The sequence below is a fragment of the Zalophus californianus genome, chromosome 4 (assembly GCF_009762305.2).
Source record: "Zalophus californianus isolate mZalCal1 chromosome 4, mZalCal1.pri.v2, whole genome shotgun sequence".
In the NCBI taxonomy this organism is placed as follows: Eukaryota; Metazoa; Chordata; class Mammalia; order Carnivora; family Otariidae; genus Zalophus; species Zalophus californianus.
The window spans coordinates 120,749,599-120,775,225 of record NC_045598.1 but is presented as its reverse complement, the minus strand read 5'-3'; the positions used below and the strand labels follow the sequence as shown (position 1 = coordinate 120,775,225).

General features: G+C 38.7%; 1 protein-coding gene across 2 annotated transcripts in view; it reads left to right on the top strand.

Moving 5' to 3' along the window:
• The window catches only part of CA8 (carbonic anhydrase 8), a 93,574-nt gene extending 77,714 nt beyond the window's left edge, over positions 1-15,860 (top strand). The window contains exon 8 of one of the 2 annotated variants that reach the window (XM_027619381.1): positions 12,278-15,860. In XM_027619381.1, coding sequence (XP_027475182.1) covers positions 12,278-12,403 — 126 coding nt within the window. In that variant the 3' untranslated portion in view covers positions 12,404-15,860. The remainder of the gene's footprint in view (positions 1-12,277) is intronic. The other variant, XM_027619374.1, reaches the window with a different exon arrangement.
• Positions 15,861-25,627: the final 9,767 nt, after the last annotated feature.

Genomic DNA, 25,627 nt, shown 5'->3' with positions numbered 1-25,627 from the left:
AAAAGAAAAAAAAAAGAAAAAGGTTAAAAAAAAAAGAATATTCTCAGATATGATCAGGCTGGTGCATAGATCAGACCGCATACTAGATTTTGGGCATATTTTGGTCTGTTAGAAGAAAGTGCCTTCCAAAATTTTAAAGAAAAACATATATGTACAAAAAATAAGGGTAAATATGAGGAAGGGAAGGAATATGACTGTAAAGATGAAAATTATGAAAGATTTTAAAAAAGGAATTGATAAGAAGTTGGTTGAAAAAAGAAAGAAGAGGAATTAAAAAGAATATGATCAGGCAGGAGACTAGAACAAAGCCATACACTAGAGATTTAGGGTATATTTTGGTCTGTTAGAAGAAACTGTATCCCAAAATTTTAAAGAGAGAACAACTTATGTATATACCAAAAATAAGGTTAACTACTATGAAGGGATAGAATATGACTCTAAAAATGAAAAATAAAAAAGATGTTTTAAAAAAGGGACTGATAAGATGGCTGAAAAAGAGAAAAAGAAAAATTCAAAAAAAATTAAAAAAATTAACTTTGAAAGAGTAAAGAATCATGGGAAAAAAGCCATGAATTCTCTGTGCTGTATTCCCCTAGCGCTGGAGTTCTGCCATTCTCATTGATCGGTAAACTTGGTCTTGGCCAGCTATTCTTGCTTATCTTCTGGGGGAGTGGCCTGTTGCCATGGTTTCCAAATGTTTTGCCGGAGGCGGAATTGCCTCGCCCTTGCCGGGTCGGGCTAAGTAATCTTGGGTTTGCTCTCGGGAGCTTTTATTCCCTGCAAGCTTTCCATTCGGCCTTGGGGAATGAGAGTGAAAATGGCGACCTCCCAGTCTGCGCCCCGGAGGAGCTGAGAACTCGGGGCCCCACTCCTCAGTGCGCCCCTAGAGAAAAGCAGTCAGTCAGTCCTGTCTCCCCAGTCTCCGGCCGCACTCCATGCTCACCTGGCCTGTGACCGAGTGTTTGTATCTCTGGGACCGAGTGTTTGTATCTCTGGCACCCGACCCCGTGTGGAGTCTCCAAACCCAGCAGATCCCTGCGGTGCGGTCCCACGCCGCTCCTCCCGGGGGAGGAAGGGGAGTCTCCCCGGATCTGCCGCTTATTGGGTCCCTGCTGGAGGAGCAGTGGCTCGATTATGCTGCGGTTCACAGTTTATGGCAACCCCGAGCTGAGAGCCTGTGCCTCGGCTCTGTCTCTGCAGCCAGCTTCCCCGCTCCGATACCTGGGAGCTCTGCAGCACTCAGGCACCCCAGTCTTTCTGTGACCCCGAGGGTACTGAGACCACACTGTCCCACGAGGGTTCCACCCCCCGCTTAGCCACTGCAGCGACGTCCCTCCGCGGAGCCGACTAAAAGTTCCAATTTTGTGCTCCGCGGCTCTATCACTTGCCAGAAGTGGCCGACAGAGGCCCCCTCCCCCGCCGTCTATCCTCCCGAATATCGCCTCGGATTCACTTCTCCGCACGTTCTACCTTCCAGAAAGCGGTCGCTTTTCTGTTCAGAGAGTTGTTGCTATTATTTTCTTTGATCTCCTGTTGAGTTCTTAGGTGTTCAGAATGGTTTGATCCTTATCTAGCTGAATTCCTGGGACCAGACGAAATTTAGGTCTCCTACTCCTCCGCCATCTTGCTCCTCCCTCCTGGGGCTACTTCAGTTTTAATTAAACAAACATTCCAGTTAAAACTCGTTTTGATAACATACAAAGTTAAAATAATCTAGACAATACCCAATATCTTGGGGCAGAATCTGATATACTTGTTAGGTAATGTGGAGGTTTCTCCAGTCAAGAAATTTGCCACTAGGTAGGTAACACCTTCTCAAAATAAAGTGTTAAAACAAGAAAACCATATTGGTTTTTGATGGGTCTGTTTTCTATTACAGGTGCTTCTTTAACCGCCTTCAAAATTTCTGAATTCTTGTTGTAACTTCAGTGTTTAGAAACTCATAAAGGTATTTAGGGCTTGTCTACAGAAAATCTTTTTAGGACATCTTGGAAATATGGAGTTGAATTGGACCTGAAAAAGTTACTTAATCTAGTCATCTGCGGAGGAGGTCTTCAACTCAATTATTTCAGATGGCTGCTCCCCGTATCTATAAACCAGCAAACAGACCTTTGTTGTTGGAGAATGTCTACTTCAGACCTTTTTTTTTTTTTACTCCTGTAGAATGCAAAAAGGGGAAAAAAGAAAACCTCTCATGAAAATAGTCTCTCTGAAGTATTAACTGAATTTGGAATGCCATTTTGATAGTAATGTTTTTATGGTTTGCCATAAATAAATATTTTTTATTGTAACTGATTATATTCCAAAGTTATGTTTTTCTTCTGTTGGCAGCATTTGAGAATTCCTGTAACCTTTATGCTGCAGAGAAACTCATCTAGTCACTGATGTGAATGTTCATTCTGATTTTGTGTACAACTAATGATTCTCTAATGGTATCTTTTCTTTAAAGAATGATTATATTTAGTGGGTCCCAGCAATCAAAATCACTGTAATGAGGAATGAAAGATTGTAAGTAAGAATAACAATGTTATTAATCATCTAAATTAGTCAGTTATGGCACATTCCTGTACCTGAAATATTTCCATAGAAAATAATGCTAAAATACACATTTACTTATAATTAGACATAATACAAACCTTCTCTCATTATAATAGTTGCCCAAATCCCAATTCAACTTAATTTCATTGACTTTGATTTCTGGACTAAAAGCATTAAGCTTGAACTAGTGAAAAATGTATAATATGTGCATTCAATTAAGAAGTAATTAGACACTCAATCACCCTTACAACACACCAGGGATTAGGGAAGAAAGAAGAAAAATGTGACTCACTGTAGTGTATAAAAGTTTTGTTAATTGGTTTACAGCTAATTGAGATTGAGGAAGTGTCAAAGTATCATAACGTAGGTTTACTACTGATCAACCTTAAAAGCTAAGTTTAATGTTTTATGATACTTGGATGCAGAATAATGTAGAAATTACCAAGCTGTATGATTTATATTAGAGTTCTGATTAAAGTTTATGTATTCATTCTAAGTTAAGCATATTAGCGAGTGGTGGGAAGAAAAAGAATTGAGTGCTTTGTTATAGTTCAGACACGGTGCTGTATTTTATCTCATTTAATCTCCACAACAATCCTGTGAGGCCTGTGTTTTGACTTACATTTTAGAGATAAACTGAGGCTGAAAGAGGTTGAGTAACTTGGTCAAGGTCACAGCCAGTAAAGTACGGAGCAATGATTCAGACCCAGGTAAGTTTAACTGCAAACCCGGAGCTCTTGTCACTACACCACATTTCAAATAACAAAGGGCAGAAAGTTATGAGGTCCTTGTATATCTTTGCCTCCTTATCTCTTTTAGATAATTTCCTGGAAATGTGATTTCTCTGAAAAAAGGACACTCATGTTTTCATTTTTGGTAACATATTGCTAAAATGCAGGGTTATGATAATAAGGGTTATGCTAATGATGCAGGCTTACCGGGTCCCCGAGGACCCAGAGTGTGTCCTGCAGGACCGGCCAACATAGTCCTTGGCTTAGTGCAGGATAGAAAGCAAACTCGAGCCAAGACGAAGTGAGAGCAGAGCTTATTGAAGACATAGAGCGAGACAGAGTGTCTCGGAGACTCGGAAAGGAGAGGAGAGTGAGTCTCGTCGTTGCTTGGGGTCTGGGGTTTTTACTGGGGATTGTGGTCTGGTGCACATGTCTTCTCAGACATCCAGGAACAAAGATGAGTGTTTAGGTGTCCTCCCTAAGTCACGTATGCCCTAGAGCCGGGGCTCTTGATGAGTCAGTGGTCTTGGAAAACGTTCATAATGACCCTGCTTGGTCACTCCTAAGATGTTATCTCTTTTGCTGAAGACTCCAAAGAAATCACTAACTCCTTGACCTCTGCAATGAGGACAGACATTATCTGTTATGTGAGGTGTGTGGAAGGCAGGGGTATGGGTCCTAGCAAGAATAAAAGCAGAAGGAGCAAAAAATAAAGCAGCTTTTCATGGGGTCCTTTATGTATGTACGCTTGTACCATTGATCAAATATTTTATAGAAGGTGTTTCTGCCAATTTTTTTTTTTTATCACTCAGTATACTTTCTGCCTCTTTCTCATCTCCTCTTTCCTCCTCGATTTCTTGAGATGTGTTCATCTTCCATGTACCTCTTGAAATTGCTGTGGCAAGAGTCACCTTTGATTTCTTTCTTTTTTTGTTCTTTGTTCCCATGTGTCTAAATATGATACATGTTCATGACAGAAAATTCAAACAATATAGAACAAACTAAAGAAGAAGCAATGATTTCTCAAACCCTCTGTGAGTGACAGCCATCACCAGGACGTGAACATGGAGGCCCCACAACATAGTGGGGATGTCTCAGGTTCCATTTTGACTCCACCACTAATTAGTAATTAGTTGTGTGATCTTGAGAAGGTTACTAATTTCTCTAAGTTCTTTTTTTCCTCAGTTAAAAGAAGTCTATAAGTACCTCATAGTGTGATTGGGAAGATACAATGAGATAATGTAAAGGGCTTAACATGTTTTTGGTCCATGGTGTAGGTATTCAGTGAATACTTAACCTTTATTGTTATTGTCCATTTGATCTCTCTTTATGCATTTATCTTCTATGGGATATGTAGACATAGAATGTTCCTTATGGGATTATATTCAGGCTATTTTTCTTTTCTAAAATATTTTATTTTATTTTTTTATTTTTAAGTAATCTCTACACCCAACATGGGGCTTGAATTTACAACCCTGAGATCAAGAGTCACATGTTCTACTGACTGAGCCAGCCAGGCTACCCAGAGGATTTTTTTTTTTTTTTAGGTATGCTCTATATCCAGTGTGGGATTTGAACTCATAACTCCAAGATCAGAAGTTGCATGCTCTACCAATTGAGGCAGGCAGGTGCCCCAGGCTGTTTTTCTGTCTGCTTGGTAATATATCTTTTTATGCCGTTGAGTAGATATATGGCATACTTTTAAATGATTGCCTTTTAAGGGTTACCTTTAAGTATGTACCAAAGTTTTATTGAGCTGTTCCTCTATTATCATTCATTTAGGTTATTTACAGTATTTTGCTATTAGTCATACTGTGGTTGATTTATGCATCTATTTCCTTAAAAATTTGTTGGTAACGAGTTACCAGTTCAGAGAGTTTCAATTATAGTATGTATATATGCAGATTGCTCTTCCCAGGAGTTGTATCCATTTATGCTTCCACTAACCACAGTTCTCCTCACCTTCACCACCATTAACTATTTCCAGATTTTTCATCCATGCTCATCTGACTAAAAAGGATAAAAATATGTTACAACATTGAATCTCGTGACTACTTGGTTCTATTCCTGAAGTCCTTCTCCTGTTCCATCAACCTGCCTATTCATGAGCATCGCTCACAATGTTTATGGTATTTGTGTATGTTTCAGTGTTTGGTAGGACAAGATCCCTTACCTAGCCCCTTCTGCAGAGTTTTCCTGGCTATTCCCCGCCCCCCCCCGCCCCCGGCTGTTTTCACGTGCTTAATTCTTCCAGATAATCTATAGGGTCATTTTATTAGATGGGTCGAAATAAAGAGTAAAAGAAAGAGGAGGTGTGAAAAGAGTTTGAGAAAAGAAAAAGAAAAAAGGATCTTCCTAGAATATTTCATTTGGATTGCATTGAATATATAATTTTAAGGAGAATTGGTATCAAATCTTTCTATCAAGGAACGATGCATAGGTCGGTGCTTATTAAAAGTTTTTATGTTCTTCATTCATTGGATGGTTCTCTCGTCGCTACTAGACTTATTACAGATGTGTGTGAACTTGGGCTCTAGAGTCAGCTTTGGGTGTGGCTTGGTGGGGAACTTGGCACCACCACTTGCTCCACAACTTGGGCAAATTAATGATATACTCTGAGCCTCAGTGTCCTCATCTATGATGTAAAAGATACTAAGAGTAATAACCTCCTAGAGATGTTGTGAGGACGAAATGAAATAAGGTAAAATGCACAGCGCGGTGCCTAGCAGAGGTTAGCGTTCAACAAATGTGAGCTATTACTATTATTGTTTTCTTTTTCTTTCTTTACTATTATTGTTACTGATGTCATTATCGATTTTGATTAGTGTCATTTTCCATTATATTTTTCTGTGGGTTAATATTTCTTCATTGAACAAATAATTACTTAGGTTTGTCCTTGGCTTTCTTCACTGACCTTTCACATAGTTTCCAGTAACATTTTAGCTGATTATTTCGAATTTTTTAAACAGACCATGATCACATATGTAAATAATGACAGTCTTCTCCTTTCTAATTTCAATATTTACTGCATCATATAGTACTTTCAGAATAATGTTAAATAATCTGGCACCCCTTTCTTATTTCTGATATGCTTTGACTTCTCTTTCCAAATACAATGGCATTTTCCTCACACTCTTTTCTTTGAATCTTCAAATGCATTGGACACTCCTGACCTCTTCCTTTCTCTTCCTCCTTTCTCTCTGTATTTCCTTCCTCATGACCTGATGTTGTTATTAGTGGGTATCTTGGCGGGGGGGAAGAGGTGGCCAAGTGTCCTTGTTTGTCATGGAAGGACATTTATTTTTAGTCTTCTGTTTTGTGTATGGTGGCATTCTAGGGGCTGTGTGAAAATAAGAACATAATCAGACATATATAGACTCTCCCTGAAGGGGCTTACAGCCTAGTGTTGGTGGTAAATCAGGTACATTGCTAACTCCAAATTAAAACAGCATGTAAAAACTCCCCCAAGAAAGTGTTCTTCTAGTGTACAGGACAAAGAGACCATTCTGAAAGAGCGAATTCTCATGTATAACATACTCCTATTTCTTTTTTTTTTTAAGATTTTATTTATTTGAGAGAGCCAGAGAGAGAGCACGAGCAGGGGGAGAGGCAAAGGGAGGGGCAGAGGGAGAAGCAGGCTTCCGGCTGAGCAGGAAGCCTGATGCTCAATCCCAGGACCCTGGGATCATGACCTGACCTGAAGGCAGATGCTTAACTGACTGAACCACCCAGGCACCCCCATCCCTATTTCTTAAAAGATTCTTATTTCGGAGATTTTACCCTGAGTTATCTTACTTAAGGAGGAAAACTTTAATGTGTTATCAGTGAGCTGAACCAGACTAACCCTTAGGTCAGCCCTGAGACCTGCAGTGACCTCTGAGAAGTGGGGCACATGGGCATGCGTGCCTTTTTATTATTTTATTATGATTTCTTTTAATTTTACGTGCTTGTTTATTTTTGATAGCTTTTCAGGAAATCCTCCCAGTAGTGATTTGATTTGCACTCATTTCCTAGGGTCTCTTCATAGAAGGTAATTTAAGGTTCAGAAATACTCACATGTGAAAGATAGCATCTGTTACAATTATACTGAAATACCAGATGATTTAGAGGACTTCTTAGGATATGGCCATACTTCAGGGTCTCGTTATGAACAGTGATCATTGTATAATAGAACATTCTTTTTTTAGAGTTAAGTTTTCTTATTTTTTATATATACATAAATGGGTATTTGGAGGAAGTCCCAAAGGGGAACAAGTCAGTCTGATTGCCTTTGTATATTGAAAGTATCATTTCTTTAGATGGTTTTTCTGAATAAATATATATTCTGATTATCAAGTAATATAGTTATGGTAGAAACTTGGGAAAATACACAAATGTATAAAAAAGAACTTTTGTATCAAATAATGATAATCCATTGATCATAGGCAATTAATTTTGTTTCCACCACAAATTGCATTAAAATAACAGGAAAAGTTTTTGTGTGTGTGTTTTTTTTTAAGTGCACAAACCTCCAAGAATAGAGAAAACAAAAGAGACAGCAGCAAAAATATTTTGGAAGCTGGAAGCAGATGGTTGTGAGGTAATAGACTTAGCAGATGTGAGGAACAAGCCTGTTTACGTGATAATCTCTCAAAATCTCAGGAATTGGTGGCAACAGATAATCTCTAGAAGTTGGATTGAGAGGAGGCTGAGATCCTGTGTAGTTGTTAAAAGCTGATGAAGAGAGAATCTGCCTATTAGAGGACCTAGGTGCAATTGAGTATCAGGATTCCTCTCTGAAAAATAGAATAAATAATATCCTCATGTCTTGTGTTTGCTCCTCCCCCACTTGGCCTCCAGGACACTGGCAGAAAATCCTCTACTCTCTAGACTGGGGCCTGGAAGGGTCTTTCTGGAGAATCTGAGCAACCCCAGGGACTTTTTAATGAAATGGCCCAGCTGGTACTTCTATGGTGAAGGCAGGACAGATAAATAAGTGCCCTCTGTGTGCTCAGAGCCTCCACTCTGGATTTTTGTTGTGTTGTTGTTGTTGTTTTTATAGTGGTAGTTCCCATTCTTAGGTATGAACAGTTACAGACATTTGAAGAAGGCATAAAATACAGCAGAGCCCAAAACAAATAGAAGGCAAGATATAAGAAATAAATACTTAGGAAAAGTTCAAAAAAGTGATCATTCATATCTTCAGAGAGGTGAGGGAAGAGATTGCAGCCATGAAACAGGAATTGGATGCTGTGAAGAAAAGGAATATTCTAAAAAGCTTTTGGAAACCGAAAACATGATAGCAGAAAGGAAAACTTTTATAGTAGAATCAGAAAGCAGAACTGAAATTTCTTAGAAAATAGAGCAAAACCAGGAGATAAATAAGAAAATTGGAGAACCCGTGCAGGAGGTCCATTATCCAAATAATCAGAAAACAAGAGACAGAACAGAGAAAATGGAGGAGAGGAAGCAGCAACAAAATCATTTAAACATTTTCTCAGGACTCATGGACATACATTTACAGTTTGATTGAATTTCCAGCACGGTTGATCAAAATGCAAGGCACTACCATTGTGAAATTCCTAGACACGGAGGGAGGAATTACAGGGAGAAAAAACATTGAAAGAAACTGGAATTTGAACATCAGACTAATAGCAACACTGGAGGCTAAATGTCAAGCATGAATTCTGAGGTAAAATTACAACTCATCTAGAATTTTTTACCCAGTCAAACTTACAGTAGTCATTTTTAAATATCAAGATCATTGAAGATTTCTTCCTAGGAAGCTACTAGAAGGTACGTGTCACCAAAATGGAGAAAACAGATGGGGAATTTGGGAACCAGGAGATCCAGCAAAGGAGATGCCCAGAATGTTTGTGAAGTAGGGTTGTAGGGATAGAGTCATGAGTCCAGATATGAGCAAATGAGAAGATTCTAGAACTTTCTCCAAGAAGATGAAATTGATAGATTGCATGATATACCTTTAACTTCCTGAGTATCAGAGGATTGGGAGGTAGCTTTGGTTTGAGTACATAGAAAACTAAGGTGGAAAAACCCCAAGATAATTACAGTTATTCACTCCAGGAGGGGAAAAGAAGTGCAGGAAGAAAGTGATACATTAATACACATAATTCAGCTCTGGATAAGATTTACATCATCACAATAATGGAAAGAATAGAACAGAAACTGATCCAGCCAAAGTTACTACATAACCGTATTGGAAGGATGGAGTGAAGGAAGGGTTTATATGCATGTGGGTGGTGTGTGTGTGTGTGTGTATGTGTATGTGGTGGGGGGTTGTCTGACAGGAGGAAGGAGGGTCAAATCTTCATTCTCCATGGGGAAAGTCAAGAGAATACTAAAAATTGAAAAGGAGTAATACACTATTTAGCTCTTTGGTGTAAATAAAATACTCAGTTAAAAGAGTTGAGGAAATTGGTGGCATAAGAGACAGAGACCTGCTAGTTTTCATAAGAAACATTCTAAAACTATTTAACCCTTTATGCGAATGTGTAATTTTGATACAAATTTTTAAAAATTAAATAAAACTATATAATAAATTTGCCCCTGTCATTTTGTTATACTGTTTAATGTATGTACACACACACACACACACACACACACACACACACACACACACACACACTTGATTTTCTTGGAGTGTTTGCTGTGGGCCAGATACTGCGTTGGACCTTGGGAACACTGCGAATGAGATCAAGTATAATTTCCTTCCATGAAAACTTCCTCTGAAATTCTGAAAAGTAAATTTTGAACACATGCTATGGATGCTAGTGAGATGTCTGTAGAATCAACCGAAATCCTCACTAGTAGCTCAATTATGTGTCCGGGACTCACTGTTGTCACCTTTTGTCTGTTGTCCTATTACATTCTCACACAACCCTGTGAGGTTCTGTCTGGTTCTGCTATCATCTGAAGCTCAGAAGGGGCGAGTAGATTGCCTAAAATCTCACAGCAAGTTGGCAGCAGAGCTGGGATTTGAACCTTGGTCTCCCTGATTCCAAATCCATACTGCAGATTGTGATCGATTGAAGTATTTTCCCAGGTAACTTGGTCTCTGCAGTGAACAAGATCAAGCATCCATCTTTGGGGGGAGCTAACATAAAGATCATCCTCACAGTGCCTTGTAGAGGAGAATAAGCCCAACAAGCAGGGGGCATTATTATCTTTTAAGTTTCTTCTTGAGGGAGATTTTAGCAGGGTGAGTACCTAAATTTACCAGGAAGAGTCCACACTCTGGTAGACTAGAATTCACTTAGCATCTGTTGAGAACCATTTACATCAGACCCTTAGAACTTCAAAATGAATGAGACACCAATGGGCATGTGCATCTGTTGCACTCTGGGTGTATGAACGTTCAGTGTTAAAATGCTTTGTGTTAAGACCTGAATTTGTATGATTACGGAGACTGCATATTAACTATCTTTTGTTTAATTGGTATTTTGGACCATGATAGTTTAATTTTTAGAATGGTTTCATATATTCTTAAAATGAAATTTCATTACTCTGGTAAACTTGGAATATATATTCCTGTCGACTAGCCTTTTCCAAAAGTGTTCTGCGGAGCCATTAAGATACCCATTAAGATGTTTGTTAAGTTAAGAGCTGATAGTCTATAAATTTGGAGAATCCTGGATATCGTAACCTTCTTTTGGAGATTTACAGTGCACATTAGCATGTTAGGTGGTTTTGTATATAAGAACTCTGAGGTGGTTTTACATATAAGAACCATATGTTACTGTATTTAACCAGAGTTTCCAGTTTTGTTTTTTTTTTTTTGAACACGGATTCATTTTTCCAACTAATTTTTGCTTGCGTGGAACACATTTTAGGAAATGGGGAACTCCAGGTTATTTTTCTTTTGCAGAAAATGTATACATCATGACTTTTAGGCTCCTTTTAGCTCTGAAATGCTGTGGCTTCACAATTTTGATTATCAGTTTCCTGTGAGTCACTTTGACTTAAAATTTGCTGGGTTATAATTGTCAAATATATACACAAAGTCCTATTTTACCTTTGAAGTTCTATCTGAGATCTTAAAGATTTGATTAGGACTATATCTTCTTTGAAATGTAGTTGGGAAAAATATACCCCACATTACAAATACTTTCTAATAAATTGTTCCAGAAATTGCATGTATCTGTATGTACATTTGCATATGTGGGCAGACACATGTATGTGTGTATGTACAATACATCCATACACACATAGCCTATGTGGACATTTTTCAAGTACTCTATTGTGTCCTACTCTATACTTTATTAAGGAAGGAAGTCGTTTAATTGCTGCAGTGAATATCCCGACATAAAATCTTCATATGATTGGATGGTTATATCTGTACAATAAACTTCTAGGAATGTAATTTCAGGTCAGAAAGTATATGCAATCTGAATTTTAATAGGTATTTATTGTCCCCAAAAAGTGGACCAGTTAACGTGCAGCAACTATATGAAAGTTGGTTTTGCCACTCCCATCACTGGCAACACGAATAGATGTTATTGAACTAAAATCTTAGCTGTTTTTTTCCTAAATGGGAAATTCACTATCTCAAAAAAGACTATTGTTTCATGTATTATTTTGTATTTATTATTTATCCATTTACTTAATAGAATTGCAAAGTTATTTGGGGGCTAGCAAGAAGTGATCTTTGTGTGCAAGCAGTTACCATCTGTGATTAATATACATGAAATTAATGACAATAACTTAAAGCTGAATCTTATTATTAAACATGGTACAGAAATGTTTTGTTTAGTAGTTCAAGCATTTACTTCTGTTGAAAATACTTCTGTGAAATTTTACACTAGTAGATTCTGCCACAGAAATAAAATGATGGGAGACGTTATGGAAAAATTGCAGAGATGACAAACTTGAGCATGTAGATATTTTTGAAATTTCCACATTTTCTTATGAAATCTTGTTCTCACTGTCTCTTGTGGGACTGCAAAAAAGACTTTTCAGTCTGCTGTGGAGGGATGTCAGTAACATAATTGATTCATTCTTTTTGCCTCAAGGAGGAAGACAATGATCCTATAGTGCCCTTCGATGAGAAACGGAAACTTTTGAGCTGCAGCTACAGTTTATCCTCAAAGCCTGCATTGTTTGTCTTCATCCAACCCAGCTTTGATGGACATCTGTGACAGTTGCCTCTACACATGCTCTAATGAAATATTAGAAATGGCTGTGCCTTCAAAAGAAACCCAATATTCTATATCCACACCACTGCTGCTAGGATTCAGATTTTTGCACATACTGTTTATTGCTTATGTGTAGACGAAATGAAACTAGTTTTCAGAGTTGTTATTAATATGAATATATATCATGTATTAATACTGAGACAGGAAAAATACACTCCCAGTGTTAGCGATCCTTCATTTCCTGTCTCCGAGAGAAAATTCACTCATTCAGAGAATAATGTAATTCTTGATAATAAATAAGAGTTTTGATCAGGAACAGCATATGCTTGAAAATGGAATGTGAAGGATTAGTGAAAGTCATATCTCATGTTGTTTTTCAGCCCTCATGCCACAATTAATGTCAGGCTGGTTATTATGCAAAACAATTTGGGAGTTAATGCAAGAACAAAGTCACCTTATATATTTCTCAAAGGATCAAATTGAATGTATGAATCTAATTGTATTTATTTGACATATTAGAAGCTCTGGTTTCCAGGAGTTTGAGAAAGGCATAAAAAGGATAAAAAGTAAGTGGGTACAACATACCAGAAAATAGCTTTATTTTCCATGATAGAAACATAAATTTAATAGTATCCTATAATAACTTAGTGTTGTACATTTTGTAAGACCTTAAAATATTTTATTCTATGGACTTTAGTATGTTGAGACATTGCTTTCCAAGATAATCAACAATATCTTTATTTTAATTAAATTTTAAGTGCTACTGGCAAATGTAAGCATATGCTTAGAAGCAGTTAGATGTGACGGAATGAGATAATTTATGTAAAGCAGTAGAGTGCCTGGCACAAAGCAAGTACTTAATAAATGTTATTTGTTGTTATAATTATTGTAAAACCAAAGACTTCATAGTCCTAATTTGGAGGGATTTGGGGATGCACAATGTCCAAGTTAGAAATCATACAGGTGCAAGCAGTATGTGTTGGGTAGATTTTAGATGTGTTGGGTAGAGGCTGTAATAACAAAAGCATTAAATACAAATAAAAATCACACCGAGTATCCCTGAAAACGGCAGCAAAGGAAGATCCTGGTAGAACCTTGGGCAGGGGGAGAAAGGATGGGCGTTGCAGCAGAGTGAGGAAAAGCGTGGGGGCTTGTGAAGGTTTGGGGTCTGCCCTGAACCTGCACCACAGGAGGGCAGCATCGGGCAGAGCCTCTGAGAAGTGGAGAGAAGCCCTGGATTCTTCCTTTCTGTATGTAGTTCTCATATGCAAAAATGAAGAAATGGCAAAGCATGGTTGCAAAGACTGTAGCATATTTAAAGACTTCTCTCTCTTCGACTAAAACATGCCACACACGCTGAACATGGGTCGTAGGTGTTGCCTCATTAGTAGTTGACATCTAAAGATGACCTCCAAAGATTTCATTTTCTTGTGGATGAGAAGCCAGTCAAAAGGCGCCCTGGAACTCCTTTGGTAGAGCCTGTGTTTGGGGCCTAAAAGCAGGGTGCAGGTACCCAGCCTCTGCCCTGATGCACTTGGTACTGAGCAGCTAGGGGATCATCTTGGACTTAACTTCTGCTGCTTCCTGTAGTCTCCTATCATCTGTCCCTGAAAAACACAAAATAAACATAACAATTCAAATGACCCGTAGGGGAATATCTAGTTGCCCATATTTCTCCCTCCAATGTTTTTTAACTGAAGCAATCAAATTTATTTACCATCTATGTTTTGAGTCAAAAGGCTGACATGAACTACTTGGTTTCAGCTTGTGGTAGCCATTGGCAAGGTTGTGTGGAGGCTTACTAATCTTTAATATAGGAAACCCCTTCTTCCTTCCACACTTCGGTACCTCAGACTCAGAATATGAATGCTGGTGAGCGTATGCTTGTGTAGGAATGAATTTGAAAGTGTAATTTGTAAACACAAGTGCAAATAACTGATCTCAAATCTATCCTGCTTTGATGGTGTTGTGGGAAAGAAAGGTATGTAATGGGCCCTGAAGTTGAGGAAGGAGCCTCTCAAAGCAAAAGTGTGTGTGTGTTGGGGTGTAGGGGGAAGTTAACTTGAGATAAATGACAAATTTCACGGATCTTGAAATGTAATTTAGGGTGGATTTGTTTACCTAACAGGAAAAAAAAAAGCAACAAGCTGAGGTGCTTTTTCACATAGCTTACGCATCTGAAAGTGTCTCTGATTCATGATGATTAATGTACCTGATGATGTATAAAGTAATAATTGTCCTCAGAAGTTTTGTCAATTAAGATAATTTGAGTCTTTTTTATTGTTGGTCAGTTGAGCTAAAGGCTTGCCAATATTGTCGCTTTTTCAAAAAACTAGCATTTGGTTTTGTTGGTTGTCTCTACTGTGTTTCTATTCTCTATTTCATTAAGTTCTTCTCTAACCTTTATTATTTCCTTTCTGCTCGCTTTGGGTTTGGTTTGTGATTTTTCTAATGTCTTGAGGTGGAAGATTAGGTTATTGGTTTGAGATCTTTTTTTTTAAATAAAGCCATTTACAGTTATAAAATTTTCTCTAAGCATTGCTTTCTGCTGCATCTTACAAGTTTTGTTTGCTATGTGTTTGCTTTCTTTATCTCAAAATATTTTCTAATTTGCCTTGTGATTTCTTCTTTTACTTAATGATTATTTAGGTGTGTGTTGGTTAATTCCCACATATTTATGAATTCCCAAATTTCTGTTATTGATATATAATTTCCCTCCATTGTGGTCAGAGGACTAACTCTGCATGTTTTCAAGCCTTTCAAATCTTTTGAGGCTTGTTTTATGGCCTAGCATGTGGTTTATCCTGGAGATGGTTCTATGTGCACTTGAGAAGAATGTGTATTCTGCTGTTGTTGATGTGTTCTGTAGATGTCTATTAGGTCTGGTTGGTTTATGATGTGGTTCACGTATTCTATTTTGTTGATCTTCCTATTTCTATTATTGAAAATAGGCTATTGATGGCTCCAACTATTATTTTTGAATTATCTATTTTTCATTTCATTTCTGTCAGCTTTTTCTTCAGGCATTTTGGGCTCTATTGCTAGGTGCATATATGTATAATTTTCATATCTTTGTGAGGGAGTTCTCCTTATATTATTATAAAATGTCCTTCTTTATCTCTAGAAATCTGTTTTGTTTAAAAAAAGTACCTTGTAAGATATTAGTATAGCTATTGCAGCTTTCTTATGGTTGCTATTTGCAACCATATAATACTGTCTTTTCCATTCTTTCACTTTCAGTGTATTTGTATTTTTGAATCTAAAGTGTGTCTCCTGTAGACAACTTAAAGTTGGATCTTGTTTTTTCATCCAGCCTGACAATCTCTCTGACTTTTGATTGGATTGTTTAACCCATTCACGTTTAGTGTTGCTGTTGATATAGTTGGATTTGTGTCTGCCACTTTACTTTCTGTTTCCTACATGTCTCATATCTTTGTTGTTCTTCTGACCCTCCTTTATTGCTTTCTTTTGCATTAAGTGAATATTTTCCATTGTACTATTTCAATTACTTTAATAATTTTTTTCTTTTACTTTCTTTGGACTTTATTTTCTTAGTGGCTGCTCTAGAGCTTGCCATATATATTCTTTTTTAAGTTTATTGTATTTATTTATTTAGAGAGCATGAGCAGGGGGAGGGGCAAAGGGAGAGGGAGGGCAAGAATCCCAAGCAGATTCCATGCTGAACTTGGAGCCTGACATGGAGCGCAGTCCCATGACCCTGAGATCATGACCTGAGCCAAAACCAAGACTCATATGCTTAACCAACTGAGCCACTGAGGTGCCCCATAGAGCTTACCATATACATGTAATTCATCAGAATCTACTTCAGATTTATACTAACTTGATCACAGTGAGATCAGAAATACTACCTTTACATTTCTCTATTCACTCTTCTTCCTTTTTGTGCTATTATTGTTTTATATATTACATATATATACCCTACAAATCCAACAATATATTGTTATAATTACTACTTTATAGAATTGTTTGTCTATTAAAGAAGCTAAGCAAAGAAAGGACACGTAGAATTTCTTCTTTATAGAATTTCTCATAAAGTTAGCCTTCTTATTTATCATTTCTGGTTCTTTATTTGGCCCTGTAGATTCACATTGCCATCTGTGTAATTTACTCCAGTTTCTTACTTTGTTTTCACCTACCTCCTATATGTTATTATTGTTAAATATGTTACATTTCTGTATGTCGTAAGCCTAATAGTGCAATTATATAATACTGTCTTATACAGCTGCTTTTTAAATAATAAGTGGAAGAAATATGTACTTATACTGTCTTTTATAATTACATAATTACTTTTACCAGTGCTCTTTGGTTTTTGGTATGGATTCATATTGTTGTCTGGGGTCACTTGGTTTCAAACTGAAGGATTTCATGTAAGGCAAGTCTACTAGCAACAGATTCTTTTTGTTTATGTGGGAATATATTTATTTTACTTTTATGTGTAAAAGATAGTTTGTTGTATATAAGATTCTTGATTAACAGTTTTTTTTTCTTTTAGCACTTTGAGTATGATATCTCGCTGCCTTTTGGCCTTCACTGTTTCCATTGTTTCTCATGAGATGTCAGCCATTAAACTTTTTTTTTTTAAAGATTTTATTTTTTTATTAGGGAGAGAGAGAGAGAGCACAAGCAGGGGGAGTGGCAGGCAGAGGGAGAAGCAGGCTCCTTGCTGAGCAGAGAGCCCGACGTGGGACTCGATTCCAGGACCCTGGGATCATGACCTGAGCCGAAGGCAGATGCTTAACCGACTGAGCCACCCAGGCGTCCCAGATGTCAGCCATTAAACTTGATGGGGTTTCCTTCTACATGACAAATCATTTTTATGTTGCTGCTATCAAATTCTTCTTTTTTTTTTTCTGCCCTTCCTGTTACCTGCCCTCTCCTACGCATTCTTACTATGATGTGTCTGGGTGTAGATCTGTTTGTGTTTATCATACTTAGAGTTTGTTGTGCTTCTTAGATATGTAGATTAATATTTCATCAAATTTGGGATGTTTTTGGCCATTCCTTCTTTCAGTATTTTTTTTCCTGCTTCTCTCTTCTCCTTCTGGTACTCCCGTTATGCAAATATTAGGATACTTTCTTTTTTAAGATTTTATTTATTAGAGAGAGAGAGAGAGAGCACCAGAGCAGGGGGAGGGGTAGAGGGAGAAACAGACTCCCCACTGAGCAGGGAGCCTGCTATGGGGCTCGATCCCAGGACCCTGAGATCATGACCTGAGCCAAAGGCAGACACTTAACCAACTGAGCCACCCAGGCACCCCTTGTTAGGGCACTTAATAGTGTCCCATATTTCTCTGATCCTGTGCTCATTTTCTCCCCTTTCCTCCCACTCTCCCCCACCCCCCCCGCTTGTTTTTGTTGTTGTTTGCTTTGTTTACTTGTTTAATGACTTGGCTTTTTTTTTTTTTATCACATCTATTATTCTATGCACTGTGAAGCCTATGATGTAGCTTCTCAAGAGAACTGCAATTCTGGGCATGTGCACAGTCATCCTGGAATGACAGTGATGTAACAGGACTCTCTTGCGTGGTCTCTTTCCTCGATTTCTCTTCTAAGCTCTTTGCCTCACAAACACCCTAGCTCTTAGGTCCACTAATTCCTGGCTGGTTGCTTCATTGTTTTTGACAATGCCCTGGGGCATAAATTGCTCCACATCTGGTTCAGTTAAATTTGGACCCCTTTGCTGGAATGGTTTTGAGGCCAGCTGTGAGATTTGTTCTGATCCTAGGAGGGTTCTTGGCTGTCTCTTTCTGTGGTTCTGTCTGATAGGCATAAAAAGGATAAAAAGTAAGTGGGTACAACATACCACATATGTCTTCACCTCCTTTCATTCGTGCACCTGTCCCAGGTGCGTGCTCTTACCATATGTCTTCCTGTTCTTACTGAGATTTAGGAGATTTTCTTGAATAAATGTTTCTTCTTTTGCTGTGTGTCCTTAGAAAAATTTTCAGACTTTTTAAATTTCTTCTTTTTTTTTTTTCCAATTCTATCAGTCATGGTTGTTTTGCTGGGGAGCAGGTCTGTGAAGCTCTACATGTCATTCTGGATGTAATTTTCTCTCAAGATTGTGTATTAACTTGAAATGTCTGGCTATCCCTTTTGGAATTTTCACTTGAGTGAGCATATTTTCCAGAATTTTGTGTCAAATATCATCATTTGTGATTGAGGGTAGACTTGTAGTTTTTGGTAAAATTTCTTAAAATGAAAATGACCTTGACTTAACAATATTAGTCATTAACTTATGGAATTAATTACCCTGAGATCTTATTTCTCTATTTAACCAACTAGTTAAAAGCAATTAGCTAACATGTGCTGATGATTTTCAAGTTAACTCTACAAACTTAATCCCAAGGTGGCATGTGCATAAATAGACTCCCTATAAATCTCATTTTCCTTAGAATCTGTTCACTTCTTTTAGACCATATTGATATAGCAACTATTCCTATGATAAAAAACAACCTATGTTTAATTAATTAAATTTAATTAATGGTATAGAACGTTATGGAAAAGATGAGGTATTGTACACCGATGAGGTAATGCGACCCCTGAGGATATGCACAGGGAAACATTCTTTCCTTCCTTTCTATGTTCCCTTCCTTTGTTTAGAGTTGTTTCCCGTGTTACTTTTGTGTGAAACTCTTAACTGGCACTCACTGAGGTAGTGAGGTGGTGAAATATGACCCTTCAGACATTTTTAAGAAAGATAAAAACAACACAGAAGAAAGGATTTTAAATTGGAAATTTTGTGTTGTATCAGGCTTAGATTATGTTTTATTAAAGCATACTAGAAGTGTTATGCTTCAGGTTGTACAGGAATGTCCATTTGGAAATGACATTATCAAGTTTTAAGAAACTTTTCAATGAATCTGTATAAATTGCCTTATAAGGCTTTTGTCCTCCCTCCCTCCACTGGAACACTATAGTTTTAGTGAGTGAATAGAACTTAAGAAATCCAAAGACCTAATATGCTTGTTTTACTGCCTTTGGGCCTGATTCATTTCCAGAATAACTCTACTGCATAATTCCTTTGATAAACCTTAATTGCTTTCAAATTATATTGGAATTCAGTCAGCCTCAATAGGAATTTTCCTGTGAAATTGTACTAGAATCTGGCCCAAAGGGATTTTCTTAAAATGCAGATTAAAGTCTATATGTTGCGTGAAAAACATTTTATCTTTTATAACATAAAGATGCTTCTTTATGGCATAAAGGAGATCTACAGTATTATTGTAGCACAAGACTGAGATGAAAATTGAGCCCTTGAAATTTCAGTCATATTAAATAAATTTCCTTATGAATACTTTTTTGAACAAATCTCATTTGAAAGAAATGATCTTCACACAAAAAAACCTCCTGTAATATATGTGCTTCCCCCCCCTTTTTTCTACTCATACTTAGAAATTATTTTCATATGAAATGGTTCCAAACATCCAATAAATATATTTGAGGCATTATTAAAAAAATTCACACGCCAAGTCTAGGGAAGTGTTTTATGATGGCTTTGCAGAGAGGAACTTGCCTCTGCTCTTAGGCTCAGTAGTCAAGATGGCCAAGCTCAGCCTCCACCCATAACCAGAAATGTGAAGCCGTCTGGGAAAAACAGAGACCAGTTAAGAGAAGGCTATAACTCCACAGGTTTTTATTTTCTAAGTCCCCACAAAGCAAATGTAAATATAGTTCTTGTGGGGAGATGGGTCTTCCCAGGAAGAGAAATTAATACTTCGGAGCACCAAGGAGGTGATTTTCTCATTTATGTAAGTGTGAGAAAACATCCTAAGTGGTACTCTGTTGTGTGGGACAAGAAGCAGGTGAGGCAGTTAGCTCCAAGAGACAGTGCATCACATATAGGTTAGGACCATTATTACTGCTAGTCCTTGCACAAAGCCACATATTTGAAAACGTCTTATGGACATTGATTACACCTATTATATCTCACTGCAGTTCTGACCCTTGAGGTTCCAGCCTTGCCTTGCTCTATTCTCAGAGCCTCCTTGAGACTCCAGGATGCAGTGTTTTTAACTTACACATCTTTGGCAGGATGATACATATTTTCAGTACTACCCTTGGAGAAGTTTTCTTTCTTCTGGCTTACTAACAATTGGTCTGTATTTTTACATTCTCACACATTTGTATTAAATATATTTTTTTCTCATTGTAGTCTCTATACCATAGGAATTAGTTCAAAGGAGGCAGACAATATTGAGGCCAGAAGAGACTTTTTTCTTTCTTTTTTTCTAAATCACTTAAAAACTATTGAGAGAGGAAGACATAATTGATTTCTGGAGTTTCTTAATTCTGTCCTCTGATTCAGCCAAGGGAAACTCTCTTTCCTTTTTTTGACCAGAAAGGGAAAAAAAAATGTGTCCAGTACCTACTGTCAAACCTCTGCATCTGATGAATTATTTGTACTTTTTATTTCCTTTGGAATCTTTCCAATGCATTGCACAATGCTCTTAACAAAGCAGACTTGCCTCAACAGCATTAGTCCCCACCGTTACCATGTGAGGTGAATCAGGAATAGGAAGCTATGACCCATGTCTTCCAGCTGATGTGCGGAAAGGAAGCCCCCACATATAGACAAATGGAGGGAAACCAGGGCCTGCATGTGGAAAGTGACATATGGTAAGAGCACGCACCTGGGACAGGTGCACAAATGAAAGGAGGTGAAGACGTCACAAAAGGAACAAAGAATTTCAGTGAAGCCAGACCCACAATAAAGTAATGGCTGTAATAAATACAGGTCAGTACCTTAGATGATTCAAAGTGGTATTCCTCACACCATTCGCTGGGCAAAGTTTTTGACTGATTCCTGGTTATGTGCTCACCTCGTGTCAGGCGGTCACATGGGCAGGTGTTCTAGAGAGTTCCAGGTATAGACTGGAGCCAGACTCCTTGATTTGAATTCTGTGTCTGAGTCCTGCAAGTGATGTGTGACCTTGAGCTATGTACTTAATCATATTGGTATCAGTTTCTTTATCTTTGGATCTCAAGATTTAAATCTTTTGTTGTTCATTTTTAAGACTGTAGCACTCATGGGAGCATCTAAATTAAGTGTTTGCTGTTACTACATCACTTATGGGAATGTCTAAGACATTAGAGAAGTGCTTTTACCCTATAGCTGTCTTAATCGTGTATAGAATATGTATTCACTTGTGCAGCAACTGTTGATTGTGCAGTTTTATAAGTCCCAGGCATTGTGCGAGGTGATGGGGATATAGTGAAGAATGGGTCAGAGCAATCCCCACTTTTGTGGAGTGACAGGCGTTAAGTGGGTAGGCTGCCTGGCGACCTCAGCTTGCCCACCCATCCTGCACTCTTTCTGGATACTTTGCAATGTATACACCTCTGCATTCAGCCTCTCAGCGTATCCAAGACTGCATAGATCTCCCCAGATCTCATTTCATATCCAAGAGGATTGATAGCCAGTTCCAGTCTTTCATTCCTTAGTCAAAACACTGAGAGGTAGGTTTTCTCTAACCTTTAAGAGTTTGATGACAAAATAGCAAACAGAAGCTTTCATGACACTGAGTACGATATAAAGACCGAAGAACTGTAACTGTCTGGTGTTTTCATTGCCTTACCTTGTTAATGACATGTATTAACTCCGTCATAAGATTGGAATGGACCCTCCTTACGGTTCTGTGCTTTCTTCGTGATGGTTGGCAGGTCTGCGTGTCCATGGATGTCCATGTCCACCAAGCAAATGGATGAAGGAGGCACTTCATACCCCCAGTGCAATTTGTACCACCACGAGCCCTGGGCTTTTGGAAGGGGACTGTGTTGGGCAGTCTCGTCTTCTTTATCATTCCCTTTTGCCTTTTTGGAAGGATCATCGGTTTTGTGCCCACTGGCTCTCCCTGGGCTTCCACACAGACAGGACCTCCCTCTGTGGCACATGGCGTATTAGTCACTCCCATGCTGAGAGAGAGGAATATCATTCCCCAAGGCAAAATCTCCTGAGGAGTTTCTCATCATTTTTCTTCTTCCCACATGCTGGGCACTGAAAGTAGGTGTAGTCCTTAGGAAGGATCAGCCTCTATGTACCTGAATATCGAATTACTTGAAGGAAGATGATGAAATAATTTGTGAAGGATGAGTGAAGCCATACTCTGAAATGAGGAGTAAATAGGTTTACTTAGTGTCATTTTATATGTTATTGTCTGTTGATGCAGATAACTTAAAAAGCTGACTATGCCTGCTTCTTGTAAGGTTAGGTAGAGACAGTCTCCCAAGGGTAACTTCCTTGTGTTTCAGAGTTGCTGAGGGACCCCCTCTTAGAGATGCACATGTTGGCATGTAGGTGTGCCTCACTTGGAGGGAAGGCACAGAGGAGTGTGACAAAGGGGAGCTCCTCTCTGTGAGGAGACCTCTGGGGTAGAGTTGACACTATTTCCATGAAGAGCTAGGGTCCTTCTGGGGAGGGAAGAAGCTAAGACTCTCAAGTGAGTTTGAAAGTTAGAGGAACCTGGTGGTAGTTCACTGCTTGGGAAGGCCCAGCAAAGCAAGGCACCATGTGGGAGGGGTAGGCCGATCTGGTGACATCCGATGAAAGCAAAGCCTGAGGGTTGTGGGCTAGGACGGGTGGCAGTATTTTGGGGGCTGAGGCTGGACTCTGCTCTGGATCTCTCCACCCTTCATCCCCTTGGATAACAATGCAGAATGTGAATGACTCTGAAGGCTCTGGGAGAAAGCAGAAGTGCCCAGACCGGCCCCCCTGGGATGCAAATGGTACCTGCTTGGACAGCTTTCCCCAAGGGGGTACTTAGACTTTCTATGAATGAGGCTATGTGGAGCTGCAAGTGCCACACTAAAAAAAGAGATGATCAATTTTTTTTTAAGATTTTATTTATTTGAGAGAGAGAGAGAGAGAGAGAGAAACAGCATGAGAAGGGAGAAGGTCAGAGGGAGAAGCAGGCTCCCCGCTGAGCCGGGAGCCCAATGCGGGACTCGATCCCAGGACTCCGGGATCATGACCTGAGCCGAAGGCAGTCGCTTAACCAACTGAGTCACCCAGGCGCCCAAGAGATGATCAATTTTGATGCCCACACTGGTAAAGGTAGTCCTACTTGTTATTTATACCCAACAAACTGTAAAGGAGACACAGGGGATTCAGATACAAACCTGCAGTTCCTCCTCACTAAGGAAGTGTTGTCAAGTCCTTAAGCCATGTGACAAAAGGAATCAATGCCGTCCTCTCTGGATCCTGTCCTTATGTTGCAGATTGTTCTCTTCCAAGCCAACTCCCTTTTTCCTCATAATTTTTTTCCTCAGCCCTGATAATTCTTAGATTTTTGCTTATGTACTCATTCCAAATGCAGTTGTTAAGTCCTGAGTCTTTCTCAGCAGATTGTTTTGAAGGCTCTCTTCCCGCCGTAATGTTCCGTGAGATGGAGGCTGCTGCACAGACTTGTTAATGGAAGTGGCCATGTGAAGCGACAGCTCTCTGCCCCTCCTGTCCTCAAGGCACTCTCGGTGTCCTCCATGGCAGTTTCTTTCTCTCTGGTGATATCATTCTCCACTATGTCATGATGGATGTCATACTTAGCACCAGTCTGGTTGGGAAAAGTCACTTTCTGCTTGGAATCTGACTGGAATCTTATCTCCCACATTCCCTCACAACACACCAGACTTCCTAGGCAGCAATATGAGATCTGGGTAGCATGGGGCAATATCTTTTAATCCATGAATTCCCAGGTTTGTGTGTGCTAGATAATGGTTAGGTTAAGAATTTTTAGCTTGTCTTATCTCAAATGGAAGTAGAATATTTAATTTCCAAGAGCCACTTAGGTGAGAAAGAGTTGAAAACTCTGTGAAGGTAAGTGGAATTGTTATCTGGAGAACTTCCTATATTCACTAAATATCAACACTCATTGCTTCTGCTTCCAGTGGAGAGTCGGCATTTGTTTAGTCTGTGGCCTGTTCGTTGCCCACATTAATGAGGACTCTCTTGGGGCCAGGTGGGTGAATGAAAGTGAGCTCTTCGATGGGCCAACTACATTGATAAATCAGACTTCTTCATAATGATAGAGCACCAAAGGCAAACAATTGCAATGCATGGATCGTCTGCTTCATCTTGGGGTGTGCATAAAAATGAGTAAGTCTGCACAGAGGTAGATTTTCAGTTGCCCTTCATCCACCAAGCAAATATACAACGCTAACAGAACTTTCCTGTTTCTGCCTAAAAACACTCTAGCAAGAGAATATGAAGCAGATAAAATAGATGGTTATTTGGTTCCTGTGAACTCAAAGCTACTGAATTTGATCTAGTTCTAGTACATTAAAATTTTAGTAGCTTTGTGTTAGCTGGGTTTTAGACAAGGTTCTAAAAAAATCAATTACTGAATTATTGAATTGCATAGTTAGGAAATGGGCAGGGCACTTTGTGGTAGGTAGCACATTGAGTACAGAATTAAGTGACAAGGAGACCCGAGGGTCACCCTGGGACTGAAAGTCTCATTCACGTACACAATGGACAAGTCCCTTCTTGGACAGGATGTCAGCTTGTGGGAGGTGATCCAGAATATAAGTGTGAGTTAACAGTACTTTTAATTCCATTCTCCCATATTTCTAATTAATCCCACACTATTGGAACACTACCTTATTGTGTTCCTTTATACATTTCTATCACAGAACACCAATTTATGGTATCACCATTGGTAAGTTTTCTTAATGCACACATTCCATTTATTTCCATGCCCACTCTCTAGTCAGGACCAGTGAAATTTATGTAACCACATATTATTATATGCTTCTCAATTTCCACCCATCAGAAATATTTAACAAATGCCCTATATAATACTGTGAAACTATTCCTAAAGGAAATTATTTTCTTGAATGCATTTAGTTGATGCATTATCTTTTCTTAGAGATGTAGAGCTTTCTAGAGAGCAGTCCCACTGACAGGGGCCCCTAACTGATTGGGGTAAGAGGTACTGCTCACTGAGATCCCTCCTGGGATGATGGTCGGACTCACTTTGAAGCCGAAGATAGAATAAGATAAGGTTTACATGTTGTTGGGGTCAGACAAGCCCATTATGATAATTTTACTTAATGCTTGTCCTATAGTCTATAGTTATCTTTAATACCATGCATGTCCTGAAGCAGGTTTGATGTTTCGGTGAGCAGGCATCTCTATCCACAAATGTAAGGGCTGTTGCACAGTAGGAAGGGTGTATACAAGATGGTTATGATGGCCTTGGAAACATGGCA